The 21,538-nt window shown below is 44.0% G+C and overlaps 1 protein-coding gene across 4 annotated transcripts; it reads right to left on the bottom strand.

Annotated features, from left to right (window-relative positions):
* Positions 1-602: 602 nt before the first annotated feature.
* Skeletor (DM13 and DOMON_DOH domain-containing protein skeletor) lies at positions 603-21,084 on the bottom strand. 4 transcript variants are annotated; one of them, XM_071777703.1, is made up of 15 exons: positions 19,492-21,084; positions 17,921-18,067; positions 15,736-16,057; positions 10,939-11,076; positions 10,231-10,303; positions 9,950-10,058; positions 9,323-9,485; positions 8,760-9,019; positions 6,677-6,776; positions 6,347-6,531; positions 5,636-5,932; positions 5,095-5,257; positions 4,409-4,602; positions 3,888-4,112; positions 603-3,799 (listed from the first exon to the last, which is right to left on the bottom strand). In XM_071777703.1, exons 3-15 carry the CDS (start codon positions 15,950-15,952, stop codon positions 1,811-1,813), a joined length of 4,113 nt encoding a protein of 1,370 aa, XP_071633804.1. In that variant the 5' UTR covers positions 15,953-16,057; positions 17,921-18,067; positions 19,492-21,084; the 3' UTR covers positions 603-1,810. The 4 variants fall into 4 exon arrangements, with proteins under 4 accessions (XP_071633804.1, XP_071633805.1, XP_071633807.1 ...); XM_071777704.1 differs by lacking the exon at positions 19,492-21,084 and adding an exon at positions 18,886-19,419; XM_071777706.1 differs by lacking the exons at positions 17,921-18,067; positions 19,492-21,084 and having other exon boundaries at positions 603-2,907; positions 3,616-3,799; positions 15,736-15,904.
* Between the last annotated feature and the right edge of the window lie 454 nt (positions 21,085-21,538).

Below are 21,538 nucleotides of genomic sequence, written 5' to 3'. Positions count from 1 at the left end.
ATGCAATTTATGTACTGCATAGATTGCATCTATGCACACGAGTCAATATCTTAAAAAATTTGACTTACCAGATGATGTCAGCATAAAAATTGTTGTAGATTTTTTCACCGATTAGTTTCTGACAATATTTATAACAAAGTTCAAGCGCTTATTGACGATTAAGGATAATATTTTCCGCGTGTTAAATTTTATGTAATTCTTAACATTTCTGATCCTCCTTACAAATTCCTTAAATTAAATCCCTACGTGGGCATTTCGTAAAAATACGATTTATTGTAAATTTACGTACAATAGATAACGGATAAAGATGAGCGATCGTTCATAGATTATCTTTTCTTTTATTACAACTAGGGACAAGTGGTTTCTATCGGTTCTTCTCGTATAATGTTAACGTTGTGTAGTTGCGTGTTGATCATTTTGTAAGACTTGTTTTTTTATTGTATACAATAAAACATTGCTTAATATCGTATTTGCGCATGATTCATCTTAAACAGATACTCCCAAATTCGCGTTCAAAGATACCATAATAAAAAATTCCGTGACAGTTATTTAAAAAATTTAGTTGAAGAAAATGACATTTTATTGTACATTCTTCAAATTAATTTTATTTAGAGAAATGTGTGTATATATTATGTTATATATGTATATCAGTATTCAGTTTATACTCTTTTAATATTCAATTCTTCATTATTTGTGTGTCTTCATTAATTTGTGTAGCTAAACCAATCGCAAATTTTATTAAAATATAAATAAAACAAGGGAAAAAAAGTTAGCCAGGAGTTTTTTCTATCATTTTGAAGAATCCAGGTCGAGCTTTCCTCGATTCTGCTTAGGACAGTGCACACAACAACTTGGAGACAACTGTGTCAAGATTACCTTTATTAACAAATATTTTAACTTATTTACAAAAATATGCCAGCAAAACTCAACAAGTGCCTGTTGCTGCAAACGCCTCCTGCGCCAGCTGTAAACCGGCGTTTTTGAAACTCGATCGGGTTTTCACGCGTCTGTTTTTCTAGTTTAATCACCAATTCTTTATTGTGCATCGTAATATCGCGGTACCAGAAAATATAGATTTATTGCGATTATAAACTTGCACTTCCAGGTCATTGCTATTATACGACTTCTTGTTTAATGGATTGCAACGGACACGTTCACGCACCGCACGAATAATATCTCCCTTACTTACTTATCGCAAATGCTCCCCTCGAGATCTAAAAAGTTTTAATCTTAAAGGTTACTACCATATATTTTGTTACTTATTTTTTTAAATAATAACATTTAATATCTTATTGCATATAATTATAATTCTAATATCCAACACGTAGATTGCACAATTCTTCTACTTATCGCGATAGGAAAATAAACGCGCGCACAGATATACGTGAATTAACAAAATTCTATTTTTTTTTCTTCCTTAAAAGAACACCGTACAAATGTTTGCATTGTCAAGCGATACAAGTTTGAATTGGCCTGAGGAACCGGCAACTAATGATAATTACGCGAAGAACACGATCGAGAGTGGATCGAGGTGCCAGAATTGCGAGACGCGAGCTTGACAGGCGGATTGTACTACTGTATAGGAAACCAGCGGTTTTCTCAGTGGTTAGTAATGCCTTCCCCGGTGTTAACGCAGTTGGAGAGTATATTGTCTACCATTCCCGAACGATCCTGTGCCGTCGCGAGCCGCGCGGACACGCGCTCAAAGACGCTCGTCTTCCGATTCTTTCCGGCGCCTATATCCGTCGAGCGGATATAGGCGTGCCTTCTTCATCGGAGGACACGTGGACCGGTCGCCGTTCCCGATCTCTCAGATCGCGAGGCGCGCCGCGATCGCGATCAGAACGACCCATCCGAGGCTGCTGAGACGCGCTCCACCGCTGACCGATTTGACCCGGTCGCGTTCCCGACGTCCGCGGTCGCCGCCGCGCTGGAAGTCCGCGCTGGGCATCGTGCGACCGACGTCCCGCGGCGATCTCTTCGACCTCTCCACCAACGTCAACCTCGTGCTCGTCTTCGGCGGCAGCTCGACGACCGACAGACGGTTCTGCTTCTCGTACGAGGGAGGAGGGACCGAGCCGTTCGCGCGCGTCTCCCCGGGGATCAGCGGCGGCAGCTCGCCCTGGAACTTACCAAACTGCGGCGTTCTGCTGAGGATGTCCGAGGTCAGCCGGCCACCCTTGCCGCGGTGCTCGACGTCGGAAATGGACCTGGCCAGGCCGCTGAAATCCCGCAGCTTTTTACCGTCGTAGGTGATCAGGACGCCGGAGGAGGAGGTTGACGGCAGCTGCTCCGGCCTCGTCCTTCCGATCGGCGGGAGATAATAGGTATCCAGTCTGAGATCGGCCGCCATCTCCATGTCGTCGAGATCGTCGAGGCGGGGCGGGGAGCGCGCAGGGGACGTCTTCTTCTTCCTCTTTCTGCTGCCGTCGATCGTCAATGGCAACGACGGCACGAAAACGGGCGAGAACTCGTCGATCGTACGGTAATCCCCGTTCTTTCGGAGCGTCTCGTCCTGCCACGACGACCCCGTCGAGAGCCTCTTCTGCGCGACATCGGACGCACGGTCGACGTTGTTTTTAATGATCGGCTTGAAGCCGCTCTCGATGACGATGGAATCGGGATTGAAGCCGGTGTTGCGCGCAGGTTTCAGAAACTTCCACGAGGAAGAGGAGGATGAGCCCATGTGATTGTCAGTGATGTCCGAGCGCGAACCCACCTTCGCCTCGAGTTTCGTGCGTTGCTTCGTGTCGATCTTCGCCGCGAGTTTCTCGAACGGCGGCAGCTTGTCGGTCATCGTATTCGGCGTCGTCTTGAGCATCGTCAGCGTCGTGATTGCGACGGGCGGTCGATAAACGGACTTCTTGCGCTCGATGAGGAACGGCCGCGGCGAGGTCGACGGGAACGCGAATGAAAACGGTAATGATAACGCGCCCGTTATCGTTTTGGCAGCCTGCTGTAACGTCTGCAACATCGATGGATGGCGCGTTATTGGCGCTGGCCGCCGGATGATCATCAGTTGGGTCCTCGGCGGTTCGGGCTGATGATAGTAACGAGGAGGAGGCAGAGGAAGCTGATGGTGGACGTAGTGATGGTAATTGCTCGCGTAATGATGCGGCGCTCGGGAAAACGGTAGCTGGGTGTTGCTGATGGCCGCCGTTACGTAGGGCAACCTCGTCCCGTGACTCAGTGACGGTCGCTGGTGATCTGCAACGAGGTTAGACAATTCCTGATTAGTGGCGGTATGCTGAATCTCCCGCGCGATCTCCGTGAGATGAGTTCCGGCGTGAAGAGATGATGACGGTTCGTGAACGATCGTGGTTGACCGATGTTGCTGCTTTTGCTGCGACTTCTGCTGCTGCTGCTCTTGCTGCTGTTGCGGCTGCTCCTGCCGCGGCAAGGCTTCCTCGTCAATACGATGCGCGTCCTTCGGACGTGCCCCGTACGAGTTTTCGGACGATGATGATGATTGCAAGCGATCGTAATTGTTATTGGCGTTCGTTAGTAGCTGCGGATGCGAGACGCTTAGCTTGCTGTTAGTCGTCGAATGATGATGAGGGTAACGGTCGTATTCGCTGTATTCGCGATGAGAATGATGGGCATGCTGTTGATGAAGGAACTCCGCCGTTGGCGTTACCTTGCTCGGCACGGCAATGCTGGCGTCGTACTCCAGGTCCTGGCGATCCTGCTCCGGCTCCGCGTACATCTCTCGCTTCTCGCTGGCCGCCGGCGACGGCTCGCTGGTGTCGCAACTGTCGAGAACGTTGATCTTCCAGCCTAGGTAACGATGCGTGAAGCACTGGAAGAGAAAAGAACGACGTGCGAAATCTCCCGTGCGAAATCAGAATTCCGTTCAGAGTACGCGCCTTGTCTGAATGTCAGATTACCTGATAGTACACCGTATCGGGGGTGTTCTCGTCGGGCGTCCACTCCACAATGCCCGGCTCGCCAACGTCGCACTCAAGGGTCAGGGTGCGCTGATAAGCTCCGAAGGACGCGAAATCGTCCGCCGGCGGTTGGTTCTCATCGGGCACCCAGTTGCAAAGACGACCCACGCCTGTGGGGATGACCTTGCCGCGTTGCCGGCGCACGCCGGCGAATATCTTCACTTTCTGTTAGAGTCAGAGAGCGAACAACCGTTACGAAGCCATACGATTCGCGTTTCATCCAGTCATCTTTCTACGCTTTCTTGGATTCTTTCATTGAGGTATTTAGATCATGACGGTAATTAAATAGCGATGAGAAGATTCGATCAGAGTTGCCACGGCAGCGTGTGACGTCTTTCAGTCACTTGCTTTACCGCGGAAATATTGTAATAAACATAGCGAGCCTATCTTAACGTTTTGCAGATAAAAGCAGAACTGATATACTCTCTTCCAAAAATGGTTTTGCATGCAAGACGGTTTACCGCTTTCTCCTCAGCCGTTTTGTGATAGTAGCCGCCTATCGGGTCGTCCGTGATGTAGAATGGATGATAACGCGCCGGGATGTCGGGATCTAAGCCGCCTTCCGTGACGAAAGAGTATCTCCTGCCGCGCACCACATTAATCACGGGTATCAGCAAGCCATTGATGTACCAAGAGATTCCCCAGCCAACGTGACCTGGAGAAAGTGAAGCGAAGACCGGTTTGGAGTACAGATGCGATGCAGCTTTCTTACGACTAGCGCGAGGACTTTCTCGCGAGCGCTTCGCGGATTGAGTGCCGTGCGAATTTTGATTAGTTTCGCGAAAGTCTAAATGTGCCTCGAATCTCCAAAACTATATGTGACGAGGTATCGTAGAAAAAATAAAATCCGTGCACACTTTCTACGTAAAAGGTAAGACGCGAATAAATCTTAGTGTTTATGAAAGCAGCGCCGATTAAAGTTATTTTTTTAAATAGTTAGCGAAATTTGGTGCCGAGAGAGATTTTCTCCGCCGACCGGTAATTGCAATATTTATTTCAAGAATGAGTGTCCTTGTCGGTGATAATTCTGGTGATATATACATGCACCTTTTGCACATGTAAATCATGTCACGCGGAATGGAGTTTCTAGACTCAAATCGAGAGACGATACCTCAGTGTTATAACACTAATTGCTATGGTTCAGTACCGGTAATAGCCGGATAGCCGTGTTTTCCTCCGGTAGGCCCCATCTGCGCGTAGAAGACACCGTCATCCGGCTCGTAACACTGAATCGGTGGTATCTCCCAAGCGTCGTTCGTGGAAGCCGGTGCAGGAGTTGCCGGTACACGTTGCGGCCTTCTCGTGACGATCTATTTTAATGTATTTTTCAAAAGATAGCATTAGTATTAAAATAAAACTAACATTAATATGTACGAATCGATTTCTTCCCTAACTTAAACTTCGACTTTAACAGAAGAAATTTTATCACATTAGCAATAGAATTTTCATCACAAGCATAGAATATATTATGCTGACGGATAGTGTCTCGAATCGCATACTTATTACTTTATACTGTTACTTAATTATGTCGTTCAAAATTTTATATTAAATAATATTTATTTTTTTCAAGCGTTTTAAAAAATTCTGACAGCGTCAATCATTCACCAAATCGTTACTGAAAAATCACGAGTGATCACGGTCGCGGTTACCGGTGTTGATTACGCTTTTGATTACGCTCCGTCACTTACTTGAGTGTTGCTTGCCGTCTGCTTAAAGTTGTCGGGAGACTCTTGATCCGGCATCGGGCAATTCCACGCGGGCGGTCTGCCGAACTCGATGAACCGATCGGTCTTCAGATAGTGGCTGTGAAAACTGACCTCCTGACGCTCGTTCAGCGGCCCGATGGCCCAAATTATAGCCTGCGATCTGTTCGTCAGTATAGGCAGGTCCAATTCGTCGCTGGCCTTCAGCGGTCTCTGGTACGTGACGATACTGTAGCCGTTCACCATCGCAGCGTTCAACAGCCGCACCGAGTCCGTGTTGTCCTGCGGGAGAACGGATCATTTCGCTACGAGTGACAGCTCATGGACACGACAGCGTATCTTAACAGCGAATTCGCGCTATTTCGCGTTGGTGCATACTAAAGACTCGCGATACACGAAGTTATTTTATATTATAAATGCGAGAAAACATTTTTTTTTACCAAAATTGAAATACACACGGTTATAAGTTATAAAATACATTTAAAAACTGTAAAGGTTTTGTCTAAAAAATTTTTTATACATCTTACTGTTTTCGACGATGTTTAGAATCAAATATAAGCATCAGCTTAAGGGGATTTAAAAGAATACGTGTCTTTTAGCTATCTATGTTTAATAATATACATTTCAAGAGAAATTAAATTGATTCTGGACAGTCGCGACACGTTATAACTCATAATGTCAAGCACGTTTGTCTACCTGTATACGACTGTCTGGACAGCTGCCGCGGCGACCCGAGCACTGGGACTTCGCGTCCAAGAAGTAATCGATGGCGTATCCCTGCAGGGTCTGCTTGTCGACCCAGGCCACGGTGGGATCCCCGCCGACCATCACGCTCCTCTCCGTGTCCGCGGACAATCCGAAGGACATGTACTGTCCGGCATCTGTCGTAACACAATTCGGCTTTATAATCGTTGAAGATTACGTTATCATTAGACGTCTCTCCTCAGCTCCACGCGCTTCTCAAAACGTCTCTTCATCTCCGTTGTGGAAGCCCATGGCTTTTAACGCGTGTCTGTCTATATTTACCTAGCTTCGCGACGAGCTGGACGACAATGCTGTCTCCGGCCACGGCCCAACGCACCTCAAAAGCTAAGGTGTCCTCGAGGACCTCGCAGTTAAGCTTCGACTGAAATCACACACCGTCCGATCACTTTATCCGCCACTAACGTGCATTCGAGCGAAACTAAATTTACTGGCAATTTACCAGACATTGCAGACTACTTTTCGTACAGAACCGTTCTCGTAAAACGTTAAAGTAAATCAGACTTGAATGAATGTATACTCGCTTCTTCCTTATTTTGTTTATTCATTATTTTACGCTCCGTTTAACTTTAACATTCGAGAACGACTCTTGGAGCAAAGTAATTAAATGACAAGTAATTAAAGACGTAGAACAACGTTAACAGACAGTTATTATTCGTTGAGATTATGCTTGGGGATATATGCAAAGCTCAGAATTGTAAAAAATATGTTTATTTCATGTATAATACATAATATAGAAAATGAGTACAAAAATATCAAAAATATAGTACACACATGCGCGCGTGAATCGTATATGTGTGTATATGTATATATACATATATATTATACGTATTATGTTATGTATCACCCGCGTAAGTATATACATACGTAAAGAAAAAAAAAAGAATTCAAGGCTCTCCAAATAGCAGGTGAAATTATCATATAAGACATTAATTAAAGCAAAAATAGACAAGAAATTCCTCATTCTTCCACAGTTTTCAGAAATTTAGTGTACGAACTCACGAAGGATGCATACGAGAAACTGCCGTGAGAGTTTTCGTCACAATTTAAACAAAAACAACACTGTAACAATAGCTTGAAATAATAGCAAAACAAAGTGGTATTAGTAATTTTCATTTCGGTATAAAATAATATACTAAAATATCGCTATTGCTTGAGACAGCGTGATGAAGTTTCGGGACGAAAAATTCGTAGTTTCCCGAGATCAAAATGATTGTTTAACGGAGCGGCACGAGAGAGAGGAACGAGGAACATCTTTTCGCGTGGAATAAAAGTCCGGGAGATGTCTGGCCGATATGTCGCGTATTAGTAACGCACGAAGGAGTCGATTCTCCTGTCGCCTTGAAAGTGCAGGAGCCTCGCGTACGAATTTTGTTGCGGCTCGACGAGGCGCGAGCGCGCCGACGGTTGAGGACGATACGGGGACGACGTCGGCGACGCTGCCGCGTCGGCCGTGCGATAAAATTGCTCCTGATAACCGGCATAGGCGGGGGACTGCGCCTGACGAAACTCCTCCGCCTGGCCGGATATTAGAGGCTCCACGGCTTGAATCCCGTGGACGAATTGATCGCCCCGACGGAGGAGCGGCCGATAGGTCGTCGGTCGTTGGTGTTGCTGCGAGAGCGAGCTCGCGAACGAGATAGTGAAGGGGGAGGGCGACGAGGAAGCGAAAGAAGAGATCTCGTATGCACTTGTTAGCGCCCCCAACTGTCCCTGCCCTCCGCGATGCACGTTCTGCAACACAAGGACAGAGACAGGGTTTTTATCCATGTACAGAGATTTTTGCAGGAGGGCTGGGAGACTCGCGGCTCGCGCAGAACGAGCGAAACGAACAGAGTTGATGAGGAAGTCGCGGGGGGAGACGCTATCCTGAAATATTTGTCAAATTGCCTTACAAGCCGTACAAGTCGTACGACGTTCGTGTAACTGTCTTGCACCGAATTCTCTTCAAGCTAATTTCCAAGCACGTTTTCGCGTAAAGATTTAAGTGTATTGTAAATGATAAGATGTAGAATTAAGATTGAAGGACTATGCCGTCCGTCATTAAAAATCGGAGTAACGTCAAATGTCCTTAGCAAAGTCGACGATCACGCTGTCAGTTTGGTCAAAGTTATTCGTAGTCAGGTATAGTCGAGGGGAGGGATGAGGAAAAAGAAAGCCGAAATAGAGAAACGCATCTGTCGGAAGGTCGATCTCGAGGTCGATTCACGATCACCGTGGGTCGTAAATAGCTGCGCGAAGCAATCACAGTGCACTATAGTGAGCTACATGTTAATGCATCTCCCTGTACCACTGTCCCATTCTCCCTTCTGTAAAGTGCTAACTATAAGACATGTATGATACATACCTGCGGCGAAACTCCTAGCATTCTGAGAGACGGCGGTACGTTCAGGCTATGCGGGAGCTGCACGTGGCCGAAGTCCACGGCGAAGGCCTCGCACCACACCCCGAAGTGACCGAGCTGGTGAACGGTCAGGTCGCCCGGTAACGTCAGCACGATCGTCTTGCGATCGTAACGACGCAACGGCTGTTCCTTTCCGTTCTCATCCGGCACTCGGATACCCTGCGACGAGGGGGTCGGTCCGGTGCCTACCCAGAACTTGGCATCTACAAAACAATCCTTACATTCGTTACTCTGTCGATCTTCCGCGTTGTATTACGTAAAGCGAACGAATCCGTGACGTTCGTGAAGTTTAAAACAGGTTCGCGAGAAGCTAAAGAAATAAATTATTTGCATTATTTTGGCGAGAGAGCTCAACAAATTGTACCGAAAGAGAAATTCGCGCTTAATGATTTTTAACGATAAAATTTTACATAAAACATCAGTATCTCGGAAATGTTGTGATAATTTATTATTAATGTCAAGGTCTAAAACTGTATATTAATAACGGGGAAAGGAAAGAGACTTGCCAGGTGCTTCCCCGTCGTAACTGAAACTGGGTATCAGAAGGGTTTGAGCGTCCACGACGACAACTGGTTCCGAACTGACGCCGTGTATGCCGCTCAATGTCTTCAGCTTTTGCGGTTTCGGATAATCGAAGCCTCGCGGTATCTTGACGTCGCCGAAGTTCACCTGAACAAAAACGACTCCTTCGGATTCGCTCATCAAGCAAGATATCAATGCTCTATTGATCCAAGGGCTTGCGTAATCGTCATAATCTAACTCTAACTCGTTAAAGATGGATTCGACTATATAACAATGAGAAGGATTTGTTGAGGAAGAAGTCGAGATTCTTTTGACTGACGAAATAAAATGTGACGCGCCTAAGGGGGAGAGATTTGAAATTCCGAGCGTTTTAGTGATCCTATTAAAAATTCTGCATTCCAATCCCGGACGTGTGGAGCCCGCGGTGACTGCGTGGCGTTTCATCAAGCTACATATGCCGTATTCCATTCACTTGACACACGGCCGTTAAGTCCGCCGCGCGAGTGTGAAAGTTGTAGTTCGAGAAAATGATACCGGTTTCCCGAGTGCGACGAGCAAGTACGCGCCGATATCGCGCGATCCAAGGTCACGAGCGTACATCCGTTACTTACGGAGAATTCGTCACACCAGACCGAAAACCATTTGATGTTGTTCAAGGTCTTGCCGTCCGGTAAGGTCAGCGTGATGTCCTTCTTGCGGTACCGTTTAAGGAGGTTCGTGCTGTCGGGCGAAAGGGAGAAATTAATCGTGCAAAATAATCGAGCAAGAACGATCGCTCGGAAACCGACAAAGGCTTCGCTCGACAAATACAGATTTTTATTATAATTGTATATTTCACAAAATTACGTTTAATTAACAGAATTCATGGAGAGATATTATCGGCTCTACTTACGTTCCGCGTTCGTCTCGCACCCGGAATCCGTTGTTTCCCGGACTCTTGCTGCTTCCAGCGTAAAAGAATGCAGCTAAAAGAATGATGCTTTTATTGATGTTATCGATGAAAACTTGTTTAATAAAAACGGTTAAAAAAAGATTTATGTACATGCAGCAAGTTTCAGCCGCCAATGATGACGAACGGTTCGGTTTAAGCGAGCAGATAGCGAACACGTAACACGGTTTCAGATTGTGAAGCTCTAATAAGCATCTAGATATATCCCATTAATGGAGAATGGGCATCTCGAGCAGTCAGTCAGTTTATTAACACGTCACGAACGTGCATGCCAGAGAAATTCGGGAAAGTTTTTCCGGCACAAAAGTCGATCGCGGTCAGCTTATCAGGCCGAGGGAAAGTTTTTCCGCAATTTTCTCGCATCCTTCCAGAGATGCGACACATAGCATCTGCGCTACACTTTAATTTTGCTTTACTTATATTGGCCATAAAATTCAAGTTCACTTGTACTTAAATCTTTCGAATTTCCAATAGCAAAATAATGTCAAAATTAAAAATGCATTATTCCGAATAATAAATCTCTTGCATTGTTCCAATTATTTTGCATTACAGTCAAGTAAGAATAACACGACAGCAGGGTCGAAATAATTCGCTCCGTATGATTGATTACGAAGAAGAGTTTGATCCGCGTTGCAATCGCGATGTACCAACCTGGCCCTTCGCCATCGTAGGTGAAATCCTTGATAAATAGAGTCCTCGCGTCAACGGCATAAACTTCGCCGCTCACGCCGTGATGAAGTTCAGACAGCTTGCCGATCAGTTTCCCGTAATACGCTCCGCTGCATATTTCTGCCAAAAGGAAATTCATAATCATCAATTATCATTAAGTAACCGGTATAAGCGGCGAGACTGGCGATGAGAGGTAATTAAGCGTTAGTCGGAATAAGAAATCACACGGAAACGGAATGCGATTCCGCACAACGCCAGCCTCTATCTCTCGCATTCAAGCTCGTTGAATGTGTATTTTACCGTTCGTTTTGCGTTCTGCATCCGGACGATTGTTCAAGTACGGTAAGTGATAAACTGCGGAGAATTAGCATAATTGTGTGCGGCGAGATAAACAACGATTACGGTACAATGTTGCAACTGAATAATCGGTTGGCCACTTATCGAGTTACGTGACATTATGCGCATCCGATTATTAGAAAAGAAGAACCACTCGCGTCTAATCGCGCGTCTAGGGGAAGAAGGACGTAGAGCTTTATTTTATTTGCCGCTATATTTTGCGCATATATAAAAATTTCTCTATGCCTCGGACTCGTCCGTAAGCCCAACAAATAACGTCGGGTATTTTTAGAAAACTCGTTATACCGAGTCGCGAGGCAACGAAGAGTGACAAAGCGCGGAAGTATGCTTTAATGCGGTGAATTACTGGTCAATAGCCACGCAAACTTCATCGGCCTTGACGTAACTGTCGGTTTGCGCGTCTAATTCGCGACCGTGGAAACGTATTCTTTTCTTTCTCGCGTATACGGTAAAGGGATACGTATGCCATTTAGCCACGTTATCATCCGGGAAAGAGAGAGGAAGAGAGAGAGAACCGGTGCCACGCGTAATAATGCGAATTTATTGGGTTCGTTAGAATGATACATCCCATTTGTGCGCCGCGGCCGGGCCGCTGATAAATCCGCTCCCAAGTACGGTAGACCGGTAGACGATGGATAACGGTAATCGCGAGTAACTTCTCGACTTCGCGAATAAATTGTCAAGAACGATTGATTGAGCCGCTCGGCGCAGATCGTTACCGCTCGTACGCAAAACTGGGTTCCGCGAAACCGCGGACTCGACTCTCGCGGAGCGAATCGGTCTTTGCTGTTGCGTACGACGAAGACGCAACCGTCGAGACAGTTCGCCCAGAACGGTCACGTTCGGCCGCCGGAGATCGGTGTTTCTCGGACTTTTTTTTCCCCCGCTGAATCCTGGACCGATATCTTTCTTACTTTCGAACCCCCGGGAAGTCATCTTGGAAGCAAGTGGCACGGAACGTTATGTATATTTTCACGTTCATATTGAAATGAATTCAAATAACTCGCGCTCGTTTCATCCTCCGGTTTTCTCAGGTCTGGTATCGAGGCTGAAGTGATATGCAAACATATGAATACGTGTAGAATACATAATCATATATGATATATAATCGTGGTAGAATATGAGAGGAAATGTAAGAACTAAGTACCAAGTGGCACTTGTTTTTAATTATAACTGACATTTGTATTTGGAAGATACAGAGGTAAAATGTTAAGTGTTAAAGGATGAAATTTGAATACCTTGAGTTAGATAACATTTTGTTGTTTTTTTAACTACCATTTAATTAAATTAACGACATATTAAGGAGCAATGGCGATTGGCGACCTATAAGAATGGTTAAAAATAACTCGAATTGACATTACGAATTTAACAGTGCAAAGTATCAAGTGGCACTTGCTTTTGATTATAATGTAATTGACATTTGTATTTGGAAGCTGCGAGAGTAAACATAGGAATATCAATGGGACATGGAGAAGACACGGATATATACGGAGAAGTACTAATAACGACAGAAGTACGAGTGCCGCGTGTTTGTACACGCGTATCGCACGTGTGCTAGATAAGTGATGCCACGAAGTGAAGCCCCGCGCGTTTTTCCCATTGACAGATCGTAGGAACGGGTACACTGGTTCACGTTACATTGGCTACCTCGTTAAATCGAGACCCTTCGCTCGCCCGGGGCACCGTTAGGATTCCGCAGTAGGAATCGACCTGTCCATCCATCCAGAAACGTCAGGACGGCGAAGATTGGCGCGGTGCGCGCATTAATCAAGGTCGCGTGGTTGCATGTGGTTTCCGCGAGGGATTCGACGAACGCAGGATTGCAGAATGTTACTAACGTAGCAACAGCGCGTTCGAGATGTTGGGATTGATAGGGGGCCCGCGGCAGAAATGTTGTATCGTTCACCTCGTCGTATATCGCGAGATGAACCCCGCTCGAAAGCTTCGATGCGTAACAGCCTATAGCGAGGTCCAACTCGCTCCTTCGGAAACTCGAGTCGATCTTAATACTTTGGTAGATCTACCCCGAGTATTTGGATAGCTCTATTTCATGATTCGTTACTTAACGACTAAATGGATAGATCTACGCCATTCTTCCGCGACTCTTAATTAGTTTGAAAAAACAGTAGTAAAAGAAATGACGAGAAAGAGAATTTTTAAGAGCGATAGGCTGATGAAAGATTGTACGGTGCTTAAAGAGTAAATCTCGCGCGATTGGTAAAGTGTTAAGGAACTTAGATTCGAAACTGAAGAACATTAAGTTTTAGAGATAGTCTTTAAATAAGTAAAAGCGATACACAAATGAATAATAGGGATTAATCGATCAATTAAAGATTTGATTAATACGAGAGAAAGAAAGAGATCCTGGATATTTATATAATATTTAGGAGCATAATTTTGCTGCCGCCTCCGAACGCAAATCACAAGTCTACATCATCGCGAATTTCTCGATGATTCGTAAATAACCTTCGGCTATTTTCATAGCGGTGAATATGCAGAATTGAAAAAGAAATAAAATGCTACACTTTATTTATTTTTATAGCCCAGGTTTTGCGTGCATGGGGAATACATTATCATATAAGATTTATAATTCTATTAGTACTTTAGTGCTGAATTTTTAAAATCGAACCTTTAAGACTATAAATTATTGTTATTATTTATCGCGCTTTGCGATCACCTCGTCTGTTTCAGAATCCAGACGAAAGAATCAACGTTTTTAAATAGACATGACTTCTACGCTTCGCGACAATAGAAGATTAATACAAATGTAAATTTGACAACGGATGATACACCGCTCTCAGACGACGCGACGGGGGACGACTCGAACGTAATCGCGCCTCGACGAGATTATTCGCATTGCAAACATTTTGGCGACTATTTGCAGACACTATTACGACATTGCGGACTCGGAACTTGTGTTATGCGGATGGCCAATTACGGTTATCCGGCTCCCACTTTCACCTCCTGGAAGCCTGGAAATGTCAGGAGGCCCGCCGCGAGGCCTGTGGTGTTATCGCCCTCTCGTTTTCATCCGTTGCCGTCCTCGCGTTTAGATCCTCAAGTTTCGGCATTTACGCGGACTCATTCAGTTCGTAAAAATCTCAAGCATGCACCGCACGTTATTTACACGTGGCGCGCACGAATAATACGTGTTCCTAGAATGCAGAAACTGATTGAGATTCTATAAAAATTCTGCAAGATTAATAAACTCCAACAGTGAATTCCAACGAAACAAACGCAAAATCTCAATTTCAAGTCCACATTTCTCAATTAATATTATTATTCTATTAGAATTGTCTTTCTTAAATCTCCGCTTTCTTGAGATCGTACGTCGATAGAGAAAAGATATCCTTTCCTATGTTTGGAAATATAATTTTAAATACGTTTTTTATAAAATCTTAACACAAAATTCGCAAGCGCACCAAATTTCTGCTCTATTATAAATTTAAAGATTTCTACGATATTATGGCCGCGTTTGTTTCGAGAGAAGCTGAATTTCTCCGCGCGACTAATCTCATTTTTTTTTCTTCATTACGGAAGACAAAGCTGGCGAACTAATATTGGTTTTTAGATCAAGCGATTGTTAATTGCAAGTTAGCACCATGTAATTTCTCCTTGCTTTCTAAAGCGTGCGCTAAAAATGATGCCCGCAAAAACGGAGCGTGAAGTCGTCCTAGGACGTGAAGCCGCGAGATTGACGGTAAGTAGAGTGGACGAGGAAGCAGTCTGCGAAATAGCGTGCGGATATCCTAATTATTCCGAATAATGCAATAGAAATAATCTTCGATGATAATTCCAAGTCAAAATTTTGTCATGAAATCAATCCGTCAAGATGTGTGGATTTCATTGAAGATCAACGTCGCGATTATCTCGGTAAACCATTCATACGTAATTTTATATTTACGTTTCGTAACGTCAGACGCGTTGCTACGAAGATAATGTCTCGACGATATAACCTGATACGATAAGCTATAGGATCTCTTTAATCCCCTCACTTTGCGTCAAGGACATCGCTTAATTAACTACGGATTGAGAGTGCCCAGGATCATGCGTGATATTTCAGTTTCCTTGTAATTATTTCGAGTCGCCATCGCTCAACGAAAAATTATATTTGTATTCGTGAAAAAACCCCGGTAAACTTTGAATAAAAATTTAAACAATCCGCGACGATCGCGAGATCTTTTGAACTAAACATATCTCGAAACTTAGAGAACTTCGTATCGCGATACTTAGAACTTGAGAACGCGAATCTGTGATTTCACTACGTATCTTCATCGATCAAATCGGAGCTCGATGAACTCTCGCGACCGTGTGGCTAAGTCGGATCGTCGTTGAAATGCCGAAAGGCACGGAACACTTTCTATATTTCACGAAATCAATCAGGCCGATCGAGATTTAGCGGTAGATCGTGTGAGGACTTACGTGCCGCCGCGATGAGGAGGAGCGCGGTGACAAGACCGACAGCCGACGGCCGTCGCGTCGGGGACGATGCGAGTGATCGTGTCGTCATGGTGTCTTGGTGGTTACTGCCGAGAAAAGTATCTGTTGTCGATCCAGGTAACTTTGTTGGTCCCACTACGCGATCACCGGCTCGCCTTGCTTCACCGTTCCCGTTCCTTTCTCTCTGTCTTTCTCTCATGGGAAAGACTTTTCAGCTTTTCGCGCCCAGGTAAAAGTCCCATTGCCGTCTCACGGTCCGCTGTCTCGGCGGCACCGAGACGAGGCTTGTGACAATTTTGCCCACCTACGAAAGAGAGACGTCATAAAGAAAAAATATAATGTACTCGTACCCGTGAGGATTACGAAAGGAAGACAATTATAATGTCGCGGGGGAGGGATAGGACGGTGAGAATCCGTGAGAGAGGAGTGCACGCGTACACAGACTCCGGATTTCCAGGCGTTGCGTCGAAATTGCGCGCCGTCATTATGCGACAAATTTGACTGCATCACATGCAATTACAATGCTGTCATCACGAAGAAGACCGTACGCGTTACCCCATCGCACGCTCGCCGCGGGGACGCTCGGCCTGAGCTCAGCGAATAAGTATTTCCCGAGTGAGCGCATCGCGTTTCAGACAGGCTTTTATCGCTCGGGCATGTTGCAACGCCTGATTACTTTTCGCCGGGATCTCCTGATAACCATGCCACTTCGTCGAAATCGCCGATCGGAATCCCGGCCCGGTGTAATGATCGGAGGCGAGCGGGTCCTGTCGGCATCGAGAGACCTTTGACGGCCGTAACGAGTTCTGAATCGCGCATAATAACGCGGTCCTCGACGATGTAACGCGGTTACCGTCAAGCCGAGATATTCGTTTTGCAATATCGCGCAATGAGGCGCGATTTCATCATTGAAAATGAAGACATTCCCGCAAAGATGATCTAACCCCCGTGTCTTTCTATTTTTTTAATGGAAAAGAACGGAATACGTGTCGCAGGAATATCGGAATGCATATCGCAGAAGGTACCAAGAAATATGACAATCATATTTCTGTACCTTAGAGATAAAGAATCATATATCTTCAGTTTTTGTCGAAACAAAGTAAATTTACTTTTTATAATATACCAGGACCTTAAATTGTAGAATAATAAAGGGTCTTATGTCTATCATTGCTAGTTCCTAAGATACAATGTTTAGAAAAAGTCGTATATTAAAAATTTTCATAAAAATAATGAACTTTAAACTCTGTTTTTTCTAAATTTATAATAATGGAGATTCTTTACTTCTAAGATACAGATTTATAGAACCATATACTTCTTTCATAAGCTACTCTCCGATTAGACAATATGTTGACACGGATACAATTATAGTTTTATATCATGCGGTTGGATATTTTTCTAGTTTTGTGGATTGGATCGTGTTTTTACGAGCGTGTCTTCACTATCTTTCAGATCTTTTTCAGCGAAGCGAGGCGCGAATTTGCCGCGATTTCGCGGCGAGCAGGCCGCTTTCCGTTGTTTCATGGGTGGGCTGGCATGCGGGCTGGTCGCGCTTGTGCAGAAATCAAGAAGAGGTTCCGATCCAGCCTGAAAACCATCCCACTCGTCGTCTCGCTTCTCGCCTCCTCGCATCTCACCTCATTACGCCGCGACACGGTAGGAGGGACGGAGGAAGAAGAGAAAGACAGAAAGGCAGTATACGCGACGGAATAATTTTTGTTACGTATCCTATAAGACGAGGATCGTCGTGTGTGCGATCTAAAACCGGAAGCGTCAGCGATCTGCGACCGGTAGCGGAGCGTTTTAGCGCGAGGGTTCTTTTTCTTTCTTCTTCTTCCTTTTTTTTTCGCCGCGCTGAAAGTCGACTCGCGCGACAAAAGTGACAGACCTCCGGCACACCGAAGCAAGCTGGATCCGCGTTATTCGCGAATACGACCTGCGTTACGAACGAGCGAAAGTCCTTTCTTCCTTCCTTCGGCATAGGCAGGCGCGCTCGCTTGGTTTCTCGTGGAATGACCGGCTCTGTCTTGGTTCCGCACGCACTTTCGCACCGTAAATACACGGCGCACGCATGTGTAATGATACACGACACGCGCTACAATGATTCATGCAACGTACACATGCGATGTCATCCCCAGAATTAACGAGAGTATTCCTGTAATTAGCTCACCGACACGTCTCTTGCTAATTAAAATGCACTTAGCGCACGCGTCCATCGCAAGTGGAAATGGGTCCAAACTCGATGCGTATCCGCGAATCTCGGCCGATCCAATATCGTCCAATATTTAGATACTAATCCGTCGAAATCGTGTGATACCTGTAAAAATAATGGATTCGTTATTGCGAAATATTTGCACAATCTGAGATCAAATACATAAAGATCGAGAGCAATATTGGAATGTAAATAAAATACACTCGAATCCCTCATGAATGGAAAAATACGTAATAATATCTAATTGGATTTGAAACTTTATAGAATAAGAAACTTTATAAGATAAGTCACGCAATTTACCATTTATCTTTTATGGTTGATGATGAAATATAGAAGAGAAAAATCGAGCAACTTAATGACATTTAACTTTCTAGCTCTGTATCTTCTTATTTTTTCACATATACTGTTATATAGCCGCAAAGTATAGCATTTTTTTTCTTTAAACTAAACCATATGATCTTTCTCGCAGAAATAGAAAATGTATAATATAAAAGTAATAAGCAGCACGATACTATTATCTACAAAAAAAATTGAAATAAAATAACCGAAAACTGAGAAAAATGCTTTCAGGAATATTTTATGTTTCAAGAGACATTTATATCAAGGAAAAAATGTTAAGTAGATAACAACCGTAAGAATATATCGTATAGTAAATGTTTTTTTACTCAAAAGACAACGCACGACACATAGAACTGTTAAAACGCGTATATAAGCTGCTGTATTATTATCTTATAAAAGACTCAAACGATTCTTTTTACAAAGTTTCGATTGTATCGCAAGATTGTGTTACATCCCGCTGTGTAGGTACTCGTATGCCAGGTTCGATTGCAGCGCGGAAAGTTTCAATTACATTTAAATGCTGTTATGTTTCCAAGTGCTAATAAAAAAAAATTCGAACGTGCTGTAGATGTTATCAGTCCTACCTAGAATAAATCCCATCCTTATTCATAAGAAGATGATGTCACTTTTTACTGTTATCCACATCTCGTGAAACTTGCGCACGTATTATAATAAATAATACATTTCTTATTAATAGCCTGGACTGCCTTTCTCTCAAGATGTATATGCATACATTAATATTACATTTTTATGTATATACTGTTATTACTATTATTAGGTTTCATTTGTAAAACTCGTAAAATCTTTATTCTATATAAAAGCTAATATTTTACAAAAACTTTTCAAAGATTCGCTGGTTCTGAAGCGCGTGTCCACAATTGTCAATTTTCAAGAGCGATCAAGCGTATCTGAGAAAGACCTAGAATTTGTTTTGGATGACTATTCGCCGGCATAATGAGATGAGAATAGTGAAAGTTTGTCGTATAGGTAAATCGTGGATGCCGACGCTGAATCACGATTGCTGATCCATGAATAGTAGTCTGCCTTCATGGATCAAGTTCCCATGCATTGTCTCTCGTTTGTTTTAGCCTCGTAGGGCGCGTAACGAAGCGATCCATAAGGCGATCGTTAATTCTCATGGACGTTCGGCTAATATACAAGTTTTAAAATGGAAATACGCGAATACTTACGGTTTTCCTTCGCGAACAAAGGACGTCTGCATCAACATATTCGCTTCGCGCCGACATTTCTTTTTTTGAAGCTATTCCATCTCGAGTTCGCGCATTATTTGCTTTTCAAGTCCCTTTTCGTAGAAATCACAGAATCCGCGCGCGACGTACATATGTACGCGCACACTTTAGAAAGCGGCTGGATGCTGCAAAAAAAATTGATGATGACAGAAGACACATCGTCTTTTATTTGTCGAGCGTCTACGAGATATATTTAAAAAAAAATGTTATGTCGACGCGTCCGTACGACAAATAAGCGCCGCTATGGGCCAACAATTGATTAATATTAACAGCGCGCGGCTAATATAGTTATAGCGTTGCGAAACACGGCGCGGGGGGAATCGAGTGGGCGAGGAGACGCGGGTGCTAACGGAGAGAAGAGAAATTGCAATCGTGAGGCTGCAGTTATTAACACCGAAACACCGAGTGGTGGTTTAACGACTGTTTAGAAAGAGTAATTGACCACTTTAACGGAGCAACCGTCGATTCTCGGACAATGAGAAATACGAAACGTGAAACATACATGAAATTTCCCCTCGCGATCTCGATCGTTAATCGATGCCAGCCATAACGTTATCGTAAATAAATGGAGACGCCGCCACGCCGCCCCCGCTGCAGAAGCCATCGAAATAATTGCGTTGCTTTAAAGAGCCGCGCTGAGATTTATGTATATATATAAGATATATGATTCAGAGAGGAGGATCTTCGGGATATTCGTGGACCGTTAACTAAGTCGGAACGGGACACCGCCGCGGCGCGACGTTGCAAAAAGAAAAAAAAACGTCGTGTCTTTACGCAACGAACGTCGCTTCTCTTGCCGCAATGTCGAGAAAGGACACGATGTGAGAAACACGCGGTTTCTGCGGAAAGTGCAGCGAACAACCGGATTATCCCGGGCTCATTGAATTGTAGTAGAAACGAGGCCTGTTCTTTTTTTTTCAGCTGAACTTCTTGCACGGTTCATCCTTCCTCTTTTTCTTCTTCACAAAAAGATGAAGCGTGCAAGAAGTTCGGCTAATAAAGAGAACAGGTCTACGATTGATCCCTCCTCTCTCTCTTCTCGGCGCCCCTTTAAATTCTACAGCTCCGATATCGATAACTTCGGCGGTTTATAATTGCAAATTACGCAATTATAAAATGGACAATTCAACGTTAACGACGCGAGAACTGAACGCGCGGGATGCTCCGAGACATCGGTATCACCCGGCGATGAAGCGTTTCGGGAAACGGAATTTCGAGATAGGAGGAAACGGCACGGTTATCAGATGCATCGAGAGCGATAGCGTCGCATTATACCATCGCGTAATCGCACGTTTGCCGCAATAATTCTGCGCGAACGTCCGCCCAGCTTCTTATAGAAGATTTATTCAGCGGTTGCTGATATTTCGTACTTTCACTCGAACACCTTGACCCGCGCACAATCGCATCACAATGCATAGATCTGCGTGTAGCGAGCTGCACGTATAATATACATATTTATATAATTAATATAAAAATATATATATATATATGTATCATATATCTATGTATATAATAATTAATATACATATTATATTTACATATATATAAGTTTTACTATACATTTTTTATGTATATATCAATTTTATTGTATATATACCTACATTTTGTGCTTCGCTATGCGCTATGCTTCATTAATGTTATATCAAAAAATCTCTGCCGAGAAATAATTCTGTTTCCATTTTGTTCTGCGACTGAACGGCGCAAAACATTTCCTTGGGACGTAACAAAATGATATATAAAAAATCCACTTCCATTCCTAGAGCATTACGCAACTGTGTTTCTTTTATCTTTTGGGTTATGTCTTCCTTTCGTTTTTCTGCAGATTTTATGTCATAAATATTTACATATTATACATGTATAATACGTAAATGAGGCAAACGTGATGACAAAAAAAGAAGTATAAAACGGGAGAAGAAAGAAGCAAAAAGGAAAAATACGACGTGCGACATTCACGAAATAAAATGAGAAGACGGAAAGAAGAGAAGGA

This window comes from Temnothorax longispinosus, chromosome 5 (assembly GCF_030848805.1).
Source record: "Temnothorax longispinosus isolate EJ_2023e chromosome 5, Tlon_JGU_v1, whole genome shotgun sequence".
In the NCBI taxonomy this organism is placed as follows: Eukaryota; Metazoa; Arthropoda; class Insecta; order Hymenoptera; family Formicidae; genus Temnothorax; species Temnothorax longispinosus.
This window is presented reverse-complemented; position numbering and strand designations above follow the sequence as displayed.